This window comes from Argentina anserina, chromosome 4 (assembly GCF_933775445.1).
Source record: "Argentina anserina chromosome 4, drPotAnse1.1, whole genome shotgun sequence".
NCBI classification, from domain to species: Eukaryota; Viridiplantae; Streptophyta; class Magnoliopsida; order Rosales; family Rosaceae; genus Argentina; species Argentina anserina.
In genome coordinates, this window is record NC_065875.1 from 24637943 (window position 1) to 24651340 (window position 13398).

Here is a 13398-nt window from a genome sequence, read left to right on the forward strand (position 1 = left end):
CAAATGAAAAGCTTGATGGCCAATCACAATGCCAGTGCTATTTATGCAACAGAAAATCCAAATGCCTTGAGTTGTTTCCCTTCCTCATTTTCCTCTTCTTCTTCACCACCTGGTTTTTCAATGGAGTTGGTTTATGCAGATATGGGCTCCCTCTCCCTCAGTGCCTCCAACTATGGCCTAGTTCCTTCTCATCAGGAGAGTAGTTATTACAATATCTCAAGCTCAAACCTTTCTCTGAATCATGAACTAGAAAATTGTAATACCCCTGCTTATTTCTGGGGCTTTGCACCGTCTTTGGGGACCAGAAGCGCCGAGGAACAGCTTGGTCAGCACAATAACGGCGGTGACTTCCGCAGTGGCGGTAAGTCTTGTTCCGACAGCATGAGTGATGATGTGAATGAGGAACATAATGAATCTATGAATCACAAAAATGGGCCGTCAAAACTGTGTGCCAGAGGGCACTGGAGGCCTGCAGAGGATTCCAAGCTCAAGGAACTTGTTGCTCTTTATGGACCTCAGAACTGGAACCTCATAGCTGAAAAGCTGGAAGGAAGATCAGGTAAACAAGATGTGAGGTCTAATTTCTACTCGTTAGTTTAGCCATATATATTGTTTTCTCCACTAATGTTTTCTCTTTTTTCTTGGAATCAGGGAAGAGCTGCAGGCTGAGATGGTTTAACCAGCTGGACCCAAGGATCAACAGAAGAGCTTTCAGTGAAGAAGAGGAAGAGAGACTAATGCAAGCTCATAGAGTATACGGCAACAAATGGGCCATGATAGCTAGACTCTTCCCTGGAAGAACCGACAATGCTGTGAAGAATCATTGGCATGTTATAATGGCAAGGAAGTACAGAGAACAGTCCAGTGCTTATAAGAGAAGGAAGCTAAGTCAATCTGTATTTAGAACCTCATCAATGGAGGAAAACATGAATCCAATTCCTCCAGCAGGACCATACTCATATCTCAATAATTTTGGGTCAAGTGGTTATATAAACAACATGGCTAGTTGGGAAGAAGCAGCAATAATCACAAGCAAAAAGGTCCCTCCTTTTCAATTCCTTCCTGGTATGTCGATCTGTCCCTTAGGATTCTCTATCTTTCTCTTTCTCTTTAATCGTTTTGGTTCCCTTTTTGTCAAGTTAGTCTGCCTCATTGTCTTGTTTCTTCTTGATCCGAGGTCGCATAATAATTCTCTTCCTCTATTGATTTTCCACTGATACATTGAATCAAAAGGAGTTGATTCAATTAAACCCTTTTAAGTTTGTCACCTTTCCATTGTCTTCTTTCTCTTACGGTCTTATCTTTTATGATTTACTGTTTCATGCTATGATTTGTCAAGGTACAAATGATGAAGCAGCTCAAGTATCATCTGGTGATTTCTATGATCATCCACCCTACATGATGAACGTGATGGCAATGCGACAGTCAAATTACTACCATACCCTTCAGAGCTACTCAGATTCAACACCATCATCCACAAGTCTAGTTTCAGCTGGCGGCAAACTCCCTTCATCATCATCATCATCAGCTGCAGATCATGAAAGAAGAGACATTGCACCATCCTTCATTGATTTTCTTGGGGTTGGAGCCACATGAAGTTAGAAGCCCAAGCAAAGCTGGAAAAGGGTTTTCAAAATTTTCACATAATCACGCGAAAGGGTCTCAATGTGGTTGTGGTCCAAGAATTGTAAGAAGCCATTAGAGGTAAAAGAGAGAGGATTGTTGATCTTAGTTCAGCTACTACTACTGACAGTGAAAAATCTGCATCAGTAGTCTCTTTAAGTCATGTCCAACCATCTTTTTCAATGTTACCCCCTAACTCTCACATGAGACCCTTACCAAAAGATGGATATTATTAGGTTCTTGTCACAAATTTTGACATGTCATATTTCCTGCATCTTTTTAATGCATATATATTTTAGTGATTGTACCCCCTAATGTTAAAAGCGTAGGAACCAATCCCATCAAACTGAAAAGAGGGAGTAGTACATGAAATGACATGAAACGTACAAAAATGCTTAACCTAATCTAAATACTAGTGTTTAAGTTAATGATCGTGTTAGGAAAAGAGGATCCAGGAACTGTTTGGACTTTGGAGCATCGTTTTCCTACATACTCTGAGGCCGGAGGTCATGTCGAACATCGTTTTCTCAGAATCTCACTGAGAAACGTTCGAGCAATGCACATGGTTTCTTTTGCCGTTTGGAGATATCTCTGATCTTTTGTGGCATGTGTAGTGGTTCAGAATTTGCCGTTGATGTTTATCTCTGGTTGCTGAAACAAGAAAGACGCATTAATCCACACTCAATATCTTACTCAGAAGCCAGCGAGGTATCATGAACCGGTTTTGCTGTAAGACATGGTTTACAGTGGGATCTGTTTCAGATGGTATTGTAATATATGGAAGCTCTTTCCAATCTTAGTTCACCATAAGAGGAAACTGAGTGGTCCGAAACTCCATATATTGGTTGGATTTTGACTTGAAAAGCCCCATCCACATGCAGTTTATAAGTAGGTTTTAAATTTTGTTTTACCAACACGTACTCGATCTCTCTGGTCTCTACTGCAAAACCATGCCATTTTGTTTTGATCTCTTGGTGCTACTATGTTGATCACGTGGTATAGTGATGAGCGAGTTGAACTAGTGTGCGTATTCAACTTGTTTGGGGCAGAAGAGGTGTCAAGGGTTAGCTGCGCCTATAAACCCATCTCTATTCCCATCAAACACATCAAAGGCTTCCTTCAGCTCCTATCCAACTAATCCAAGCTTGGCTCCACCGCACTAAACACTCTTGACACCTCTTCTTCCCAACCATGTCTTCGTTGATGAAGGAGTTGCAAACATTTTACTGATCCGAGTATTATGAATTGGATATGCATATATGGTAGCTTAAGGTTCACGTCTACTAACTCCAACATAGAATAAGAAATAACTTACCGGCAGTCTATATTATGTTTTCTGTGTTTCCTAGCTATTAGAAATTTAGAAGTTTCGTATCTAAGTAAACATGTCAATGCGTGACTATATGAATTTCCTGGATATTCTGGAATCTGGGGTAGGAATCTATTATTGACAATCACCCTTTGGCTACACGTACGACTTTGGTTCAAAGCAGCACGACCAAAGACGTCTTCTACTTTCCTTGCGATGGGCCTAGCAAAAATTGGAAGAGATGGGCTTTACATTCTCATTGGACACGTCTCAAAACAAAATTTAAAGCCCTTTCATTAGAGCTATTGGTGGACAATCTTAAACAGTTTTTTCATATTCGGCTCAATAGCTCTGACCCAAAAGACTGCATAGATTGATAAACCAAGTTTAAGCAGGAAGAGTGGTCTTTCTGTTTTGGATGTTTGTCTTTGTAGTTCAATGTATTTTTATTTTCAATCCTATAAAAGTTGAAGGAGAAGCAAGAGTGATCTTTAAACAATACTCAATCCTATATATACAAGGCGGTACTTTGGAAGACAATTAACGTTTCTCGTGTAATTTGACTTATTTCTCTTTCTATTCTATATCCCCTCTATATGTTGTTGACCTTGTTAACTTCATATCACTTAACTGTAACTTTCCTAGTATATATATGGTAGTTTTTTCTTACCTATCATCTTGTATATGTAACCTTATTTCAAAACGCTTTCTTAATTTTCTTCCACTGTCGCCAAGTACCATTTTGTCTAATAACATAAGCCTCTTCTTATTAGTGAAAGGTCGTAAGTTCGACTTACAACATATTTGTTATAGTATATTAGTTGTTGTATTTGATTAAAAAAATAAAAATTCTTTCACTACCAATAGCCCAAGACCAAGAAAAGTTCTACTTAAAATTCTCATTGCTTGGTTGGAACTTGTAAGTCTCTGGAAGGTACATACTATCCACATTTCCTTATGAAAACAACCTTAATTTCTACTCAAATATTTCCTAAGCACACTTATGTTACGAGGACAACGAGGTATGAACAGAAAGTTATCAACGTACTCAATTTATAATCAATGGTAACAGTACAAAAAGGTTTGCATTCTCTTCTTCTGAAAACTAATAAAAGTACTGAACTAATTATGTGACAAATTAATCAAAGCAAAACATAGGTTTGACATTTCCATCCTTTCACTTAGCTCAAAAAGGTTGATGTTAACAAGCTCCAAATTGAGAGCCACAAGAGTAGCAAATTTAGAAACACACTAGCTATTACATATCTGAATTATTCTCTTGAAAATCACATGTACAGGGTCCCATAACAACTAGTATATGCAGAGTTTGTGGCCTCTTCCTAGTGACAAGGAAGACAATGAAATATCTGAAATATTTCTCTTGGCTGAGGGTTCCAGAGACACACATATATGGAGTCTGATTTTGATATATAATCCACCTACAATCTGCTAAGTGATCCAAACACAGAAAGGAAAAGCAAGGCGCTTTAGGTTTGTGGATATACTTGGCTTACACTGGTTTACTCTTTTTCCTTATTTTTTCAAGTTCGGATTCGTTGTGCTTAGTTGAAAGTGAGAGATGCCTCGCCTTTTGACGCAAGCTTATCTGCACAACTCAATTCAGGACCTACCCTGCAAGGACTTTTCGCTCGTGCATTTTTCGATTGCATTATGACTAATCTAACGGTTCTCGGTTCCTCTGGAAAACAAGAATTATCAATGCACTATGCTGTTCGATAATGATTTCCCACTTGCTGCTAGATGTCTTCGCACTATAACCATTTATCACGTTTTAGAATTAAAACTGTTACTGATTCAACTTAGGCTGCAGCCATGTTTTCATTTTTAGCAGCACGAATGGAAACAGCAAAACTATTAGAAAAGAACCTGACAAAATTGAGAAATTTATTCTGCACATCAAGTTTTCCTATTACATCCAACTATCTCTCTCCATATTACCTATGTTAACTTATACTACCTCTCACTTCAGTATGTATACAAACATTTTGAAGCACTTAAGCTGAAAACTAACAGTACCTGCACATACTGATAAAAGATTAAAGAACAAACAAAAAAAGAGGGTATATCTGTGATCTAGTCAGAAGCAGCTTTGCTCTGGTTTGAAGTTCTGGGATAGACATTGCGGAGAAGGTGTTGAGAAAAAAAAAAGGGTCAGCAGCAAAATGTTGCAGTAGGTAGACTCCTTCTACATGTGATCACGATCTCTCATGGAAGTTGATTGACCGCGAAAAGGCAGCAGGATTTGCATGCAACACCGATGATTGTTCAAAAACTTGCCTTCTCTCTTCTCCCTTGGATTGAAATGACTTAAAGATACCTCCCTCATTGATAGAATATCCCTTTTCATTCTTGATGCCAAGTGTTTCCCATATAGAGCTCTTTGCAGCTTCACTAGGATCATCAATCCTCAATGTTTTAGGAATCAAAACACTTCTATCTGGCCTGTTCTGTCTGCTGGACTCTTCTTTTTTAGAGCTGGCTTGATTAAGAATGTCCCCATCTCTAGGATGTTTCCCTAAGGTTGAGGAATTTGGACCAGAGTTTGTACCACAGTGGCTAAGAGTCGAGGATGGTGGAGAGTTACATGGGACATTCCACGAGCCGGGTCCAGTGCAACCCCAGTACGGTGGTGCGGGGTAGAATGATATGGGGAACCCTGAATGAAAGAATGCAGGTGGAGGCATTGCAGAGGTCCACTGAGGTGAGTTCCATGGATATGACCAAGGGGGGCCTGGAAAGCACGGTACTTGATGAGGAGGGAACCCTTGAAAGTTGTGAGCTGCTGGCTCTTGTACACCTGATTGGCATCCCCTCTCTGATGAATTTAAAGCTGTAATATTTGAAGATCCACTTGACTGGGCATCCCCATTATCTCCAGTTATGGAAGGAACCAGAATTCTTCGTTGATCAGGAACATGAATCCCACTCTTAACAGAGTTTTGTGTTTTCTCGGCAAGACTCAGTACAGAAGCCATTGATTCACAAAGAGGAGAATCTGAACCAAATGTAAGCACAGTGCCATTTCTTCCCACAGTTGGATTGTGCGCACCATTAGAAGCAGCAGCAGCAGTAGCATGAGCTGTTTGGAGAGCATCCGACATTAGCATATGACGGTAGTGTGAAGCTGACGAAGCATTCTTGTTCTTGCGCCGACCAGCTCCCACAGGCACATTCCTCATGATTCCGCCGGCAGTCCAGTATCTTTGACAGTTTTTGCAAAAATGGCGGGGCTGATTGACGTTGTAATTGTTGTAGTAACAAAACTTGGTGTCCATGCTATTACATCGGGGACACGGAAGTATCTTGTCTGGCTTCTTCAGAGTCTTGTCTTGTGAGCTACTGGTCTCGTCACTCTGTTCTCCGTTCTTAGAGGATTTCAGAGATACTGAAGTTTCTCTATCAGCTGAGGGAGTTTTGGGATTCTCACTAATCCCTGATGATGTTGTTGGAGGTTTTAAGTCTTCTGTGGATTGATTTGAGGGATCTTCTACCTCTTTGTCAGCAGCGAGTTCTTTTCCTGATATTGTTTCCTAATAGTTGTAAACAATAAGTTCCAATTAGAGAAATGCAGCTGCAGGATACCAGTAAATTAAAGCAAACATAAGCAATGTAACTCTAAACTAGTGTTGAACACGGCAGAACACTTGAAGTACATTAACATTATCTGGATCATGGAGAATTATTATTCTTTACTGTTAAACACAATGTTGTGGTCATACATTCTGAAACTTTTTATTACACTCCAAAAATCTCAAAGAACCATTTGCCAAACCATTTTAATTAGACAGCAATCAGCTCTCATGTCATCATTGAAGCAGAGTTCAGGTAAGGGATGAACCTTCAGTAGGCTTTCCTAACTGTCACACTTTATTAGGGATTGAAGTGAAGTAGCTAGGAAAGTAGAAACCCCCAGAAAGAAATGAAAGGTAATTTTCTCTGAAGAAAGAAATGAAAAGTTGTTATAGAAGCAGACGTAGCAAAACAGAAAAGTTTTTCCGGAAAACAGAAAAGGTGGAAGAGGCTTGTGGGAATAATAATTAAACACTGCAGAAAAACCAAAACAACATTTTGGAATTTATCTGAAGCTGTTGAATCTGATAAGGGTCATCCAATCCTCCCAAATACAGAAGAAGTATTCAGAATACATCTTTCAAATTCTTTTTCTCTAAATTTGACAGTACTTGGACAAATTCTTCCCTGTAAGAACACTTGCTCAAAAACAGAGCAACCTACCTCATTGCAATCGAAGTGGATTGAAAAAGAGTAGGCTAAGTTTTTCAAATCACCAAGTAGGTGTATATCTTTGATTTTCTCTCATTCACCAAAACACAAAACAGCCGTTTGATCCTCACCTAGGTTATATATACTTCATACTTCTAACAAACACAACTGCTTAAAAGACATGTGAACTAACATCATTTCATAAACACAAAAACAAATATCATTTTGGAAAACATGAATCCAATCGAACCAACCCAGAATAAGACTCGTGAGAAACACAGCAGCCAAATATATAACGCAACCCTCGAAGTCCCAAAATGACCAAACAGCCTCGATATAATCAAGATGACAGAGAAAAAAGAATAAGGAGAAACAAGGACCAAATTTTCGATCTTGAATTCTACAAACGATCAAGCAATCAGATTTAACTACTTAATTCAACTGTGAGATCTCAGAATCGAAAATCCAATAGACAAGTGAAAGACTCATTTATAATTCAGGGTTTTTGAGAAATGGGTTGGTCTTATAATTCGAAAAGGCACAATTGTAAACTCAAAGCTTCAAAATTTATACATACCTCTTGCTCTTCAGGTGAAGTAGTTTCAGAACAAGAAGGAAGCTTGATTGAGCAGTCTTCCTCTTCAACAGCAGCACCACCAGTGTCAGCAGCAATCACAGAATCAACAGCAGCAGGGGAACCTCCACACGGCGGGTCATCATTGGTCGGAACGTCACGGCCGGCGGAAGCCAAAGGTATGGTCTTTCCGAAGAGCTTTATGGTGGGACTGATTTCTTTCTCAGACATTTTTCTTTGTAATCTCTAATCCAATCTCTGTGTTTGGTTTTTCCCTTCCTCTTGGGTTCAAAACAAAGTCCAAAGCCCGAGTCTTTATTTGAGTTTTGATCGAGGAAGATAGAGAGAAGAGGAGAGAGAGAGTCTAGAGAGAGATGGAGGTGAAGAAGAAGAAGAGAGTTGAGTTGTGAAATTGGGAAGGGGGAGCAAGTGTCTAGTAGTGGGAGACTTAAGGAAGGTGGGGGCCAAAGGTGGGAATGCCACATCACAAAGGGAAGAGATTGTGAGCCACAAGTAGTATGTGGCCTTTGAGATCTTTGGCTCTGTTGGATTCCCTCAAATTTCTTAAAAAGATTATATAGAGACTTAGTAGAGTACATACTAGTGCCTCTTTTGTCTTCCTCTACTTTTCCACATCCATGTCAGCAAAAGCCAACCTTTTCCCCTACCTTTTCCCACAGTTACTCCTCACTTGCCAGCACCCAGCCTTCTCTTCCCTTCCTCCTTTCCTTCCCCTTTTCACCCTGTTATTGCTTTACTCTGCTTTTAACAGCAGTCTCCCCCCTCTCTTTTTCTCATTTGTAGTTGTAGTTAACTTATTTGGGAAAAACCTGTCTCCCTTTTGTGGATTCATTTATGATTTATCCATGTCTATCATTTGCACAATAATTCTTCACTCTTCAAGTTCATGGTGAGTGATGAATTGTGTCCATCTTTGTGTTAGGTTAGGCAAAGTTTGGAGTCTCCACCATTATATGTAGAGGAGCCTCGTTTTTAAATAGGCGCGAAAATTTAATTTGTCGTTTGTGACTTGTGATACAATAATTTTCTATGTAGAGCTTAAATTGAATTTTACGCGTAAAATGCATGTAACCGTTACCTATAATAGAAAGAAAGAAAATTCAAACGATAAAGATTTGATTGTCAATTCACTTATTTTTTCCACATTAATATATAATGTAGAATTGTGTTGGAGTCTATTGCATTTATCAAAGTTTTACTGTTGCAAATGTCTAGAGGACAAATAACAGTTTCAATGTAGCGAGTAGCGACTGCAAATTAATGTCAGAAAACTTTTATACGAGACCAAAAGACTATATAGCATATGGAATTTACTTTAAAAAAAACAAGAAGTTCACAATTTCAAACTAATTATAAGGTTTCACGAATTTGTAATTGTACTTCTCAAGCACATGATGTTTCAAATGCATTGCTTATTGATATGTTTAATGTATTAGAGGTTGCTACGCAAGCTTGTCACAACATATATTCCGAATCATAATTATCCAGATAGTTTATTCTCACACCGTTAGTTACAGTCTCGAATTTAAACTTTATAATATAGTCGTTCAAGTAAATCAAAGGGAGTTGCATGCCCAAATCACCATCCAAGTAACATTTAGATAAAATTTTGCAACCATGTTGGATCTGGATCAAACTATACGGTTGGAAACAATTTTGAAGGTATGAGAGCATCTCTAACAATATAGTCAAATTCTACCTGGAAAATCAAACAACTATAATTGATTATTGAAACCACTCCAATAATAATGTTATATGTCACACGGATGATTATTCCAAACAATAATGTGAAATTTGACCAAATGAATGACTAAGGTTATTTTTTTTCTCTCTCTTATTCTCTTTCATTCATACTCAGAATTTTACAATTTTTCATTGTTACTAATAAAATATATATCTATTTTGACACTTTAATGGAGTGAAAAATTTCTATACTAGTTAAAATCCACCTCACATGTCAAATTTAAATTTGACAAAAAAAGATAAGTCTTATTAGAGATGCTCTGAAAATCAATTTTACTTGGCCTATTTCATCCAAATTGGTTGAAGCAATAGTAACGCTCGGCAGGCTTGGGGCCGTTTGCGGCACCTTATTTATGGGGCAGACACGTGTAGGTGGACCACGGGACAGCTTATCAAAGCTATGAAGGAGCCGACATCTGTACTCTATCATAGTGGTTTGGGACCCACTGCAAAAAGCCCAAGCGAAAAGGTCAGATTATCCCATCCCTGCCGTTGGTTCCCGAGAATAGTCTCTTTCTCTCACTTTCCTCTGTCCATAAAAATCTAGGTCAACTTTATCTGGGGCGCAGTGACTCTTTATTTTATTTCATTACTTATGCTTTTATTACGTTACCAAGGTCATTTCCTACTTATTATTTGATAATGAACTGTTTATTAGCTTATAAACACTGCCGGCTCCAACGGTTTGGCTCGGTCATATTTTTTCGCTTATTTACTTAATTGTTATTAAGTATAAATTTTTTTTGTTTCATTTTTTGTTATTTTTCTTTTTTAATTGCTCTTTCTCTCTCTTTATCTTATTTTATTGTTATTATCTTTACTTAAATTAGTTTTAAAAACTCTAATTTTCTTACAATCAGATTATAAACTAATAGACTACTGTCAAGATATAGTGTAACCCGCAGCAACACGCGGGTATCGTAACATAGTTACCAAATACTAAAAGAACGATACAAAACAATGAAACACGACTGTTTTAGTTTTCTCTGCGTTAACTTTCTAAACTCCAACTTTATGATTAATCAAATTTTATATAAAAGAAAAATCTTTTATTAATAAAGTAAGAAGGAAATTTAGATGGTTACAATTTTAAACTACCTAAATTGCCCAAAGTTTATTAAACTCAAAAAGTTATCTGGCTATGGTTGGAATGATGAAATTGTAATTTGTAAAATATATAAAGGTGAAAAGAAAGAATATCATGAGAAAAAGAAGGAGAAAGTGACTATCCTACAATTCAATCCAAATGGATTATAACTACCAATGTATTGAAGATATAACTACCCTGTTTTTCCATTAGAAAAAATCCAAAATTACACACACGAAGTGTGTCATGAGGCTAGTAAATAACTGTAACAAGTTGATTTCGTGACCACTCCATTTGAATTTGATCATTATTCATTACAAGACGAAAAGTGGGAACTACACTTTTTTAATTGATTATCAACATTTTATTTATACTTCATCACTCTTCGAATTATTGGTATACATCATACGTTACTCTTTACTGTTGACATATTTGTAAGGAAACATTTAAGGTAACATTTAACTTCTTTCAATATCTCAAGAATATTACGGAGATAGGTAATTTTTTGTTTTATCGTAAGATACGTAGCCTAATTGATAATGCACATTCATGTTCACAAATTGCATTAAAACCAAAAACACATAATCAGATCAAGTATTAGAAGACTATGAAGCTATGCATATAAAATCTCAAATCACATAATACACGTGAAAGTAAAATGGAAGGAAATAGCAATGACGAATTAACACGATCATGGATGACAAAAAGCCAGAAAGAGTGGAAAAAAGCTGAATTGATCAAGAAAACGAAAAACCCATTCATCTAATTCGGTCAGGAATATCAGCATATTTTGCTTCAAACAGCCCAGCCATCCATATCGAATCAAAATATCAAATCGAATACAGTAGACTACGTAACTCCACAAATGGTAATAAGGGGCATCGGGCATCCATATTACAAGGTCCCTTTAAAATCAGTGGTCACTTGTCACACAAATGCACAAATCAAAAGGTAGAATACAAATCCTTGGACTCTTGGAGAGAAAATGATCACGATGCAAATGGAAGAATTGAAGATGATTCAAAGTGGAACTACATTGTATATGCATGAAAGCGACTACAATGTAAAGAACAATGTTTTTATTGGTCTTACTATAGTGAAAAGAAACAAATTGATCGAAAGAAACAAATTGATCGAACTTGGTAGTGCTATAACTTGTCAGGTTGGCCGACCTTAAACTATGCTACAAATAACATATGTGGTTTTGAATCCAACTAACCCAAAAGTCCAAAACACTTTCATTTGCTTGGAAACAGAAGCATCCAGCAAGCTAAATTTCTGCAGAAGTCTTTATGGTAACGGATGATGGCCAAGGGTTCATATATAACTCAAGACTATTAACATTTACCTGCATAATATGAGGTTGATTCTAAGCCTGGGAACTTTTTGCTGGGTTGATGTTCTTTATTTTAAACTGTGCGAGCAAAATGCATGAGCAAGTTGGGCGGATTAACTAATCTTCGATCAAGCACATATAATGCATAACCACTATCATGAGGTAAGCTAATTAGGAGAGTTCATATTAGGTTTGAGGTTATACAATAATTCATAACTGATAAAAGTTTTATTTGTAATGTACATGAGATGACATTGTTGGAAATAGATTGAATTAGATTTGAGCCATTTGGAACCTCACATTGAAAAAAATGAAGTCATATTTGGGTTATATGAATTGATACTAATATCGAGGCTTTTTGTGGAAAACCTCATACCCGAAGTCTACCGGGTGGCTAAATTAGGGAGAGTATCGGCATTATTAGATTCGTGTGTGTGAGATTGTTGGTCGCTTACGCACAACAATTGGTATCAGAGCCCAGGTTACGCTTGAGACTTAATGTCTCGTGCGATCGAATTTGGTGGAGCTCCTAGTTGGATTGGGGTCACAAGATTTGGACCTGGATCAATGCTTGTGGTCAGTTCGAGCTATTCAGATCGTGAGACAATTGGTGATGACTCGAGTCACGCCAAGGTGGAGATTGTTGGAAATATATTGGCTTAGATTTGAGCCATTTGGAATCCCACATTGAAAAAAGTGAAGAGTCATATTTGGGTTATATGGATTGATACCACACATACTAATGTCGAGGTTTTTGTGGAAAACCCCATATCCGAACTCCACTGTGTGGCTAAACTGGGGGGAGTATCGGCATTATTGGATCCATGTGTGTGAGATTGTTGGTCGCTTTCGCACACCAATTGGTATCAGAGCCCAAGTTACGCTTGAGACTTGATGTGTCGTACGGTCGAATTTGGTGGAGCTCCTAGTTGGATTGGGGTCACAAGATTTGGACTTGAATCAATGCTTGTGGTCAGGTGGAGCTATTTAGATCGTGAGATAATTGGTGATGATTTGAATTACGCCAAGATGGAGATTATTGGAAATAAATTGGTTTAGATTTGAGCCATTTGACATGGATAAGAATGGATGATCTATCTTCACACACACATAGAGCATGATAAACTATTCTCAGCGGAAACAACCAGTAGCTCGGTTCATCTATACACGAGTGAAACTAACTGATTTGTATTGATTTACAATTTTACACATTTTAGTTTAGTGTCTCACAAGTATTTTAGTTTACTTCAATGTCTCACAAATTTTACATCTCGCATCACACAGTAGATAAGCTATGGTACTCTTATCTGTTGCTTCATATACGTAATACATCGCTGCTATTTGAAACGATATTAAAAATGTAAATCACACAATAACTATGCAAGTCAAAAAACAAAAAGAAGGACAACATTTAAACTACATGTTACATCAAACACAATTTCTAAATGACAAGAAGAGGCGGA

At 37.6% G+C, this 13398-nt stretch overlaps 2 protein-coding genes across 2 annotated transcripts; one reads left to right on the forward strand and one right to left on the reverse strand.

Moving 5' to 3' along the window:
* The first annotated feature begins 15 nt into the window (after positions 1–15).
* Positions 16–1719, forward strand: LOC126792456 (transcription factor MYB54-like). Its single transcript, XM_050518871.1, has 3 exons — positions 16–559; positions 652–1065; positions 1340–1719. The coding sequence occupies exons 1-3, from the start codon at positions 16–18 to the stop codon at positions 1594–1596; spliced, it is 1215 nt and encodes a 404-aa protein (XP_050374828.1). The 3' UTR covers positions 1597–1719.
* Positions 1720–4829: 3110 nt separating this feature from the next.
* On the reverse strand, positions 4830–8123 carry LOC126790606 (cyclic dof factor 1-like). Its single transcript, XM_050516916.1, has 2 exons — positions 7752–8123; positions 4830–6483 (listed from the first exon to the last, which is right to left on the reverse strand). Exons 1-2 carry the CDS (start codon positions 7977–7979, stop codon positions 5149–5151), a joined length of 1563 nt encoding a protein of 520 aa, XP_050372873.1. The 5' UTR covers positions 7980–8123; the 3' UTR covers positions 4830–5148.
* Positions 8124–13398: the final 5275 nt, after the last annotated feature.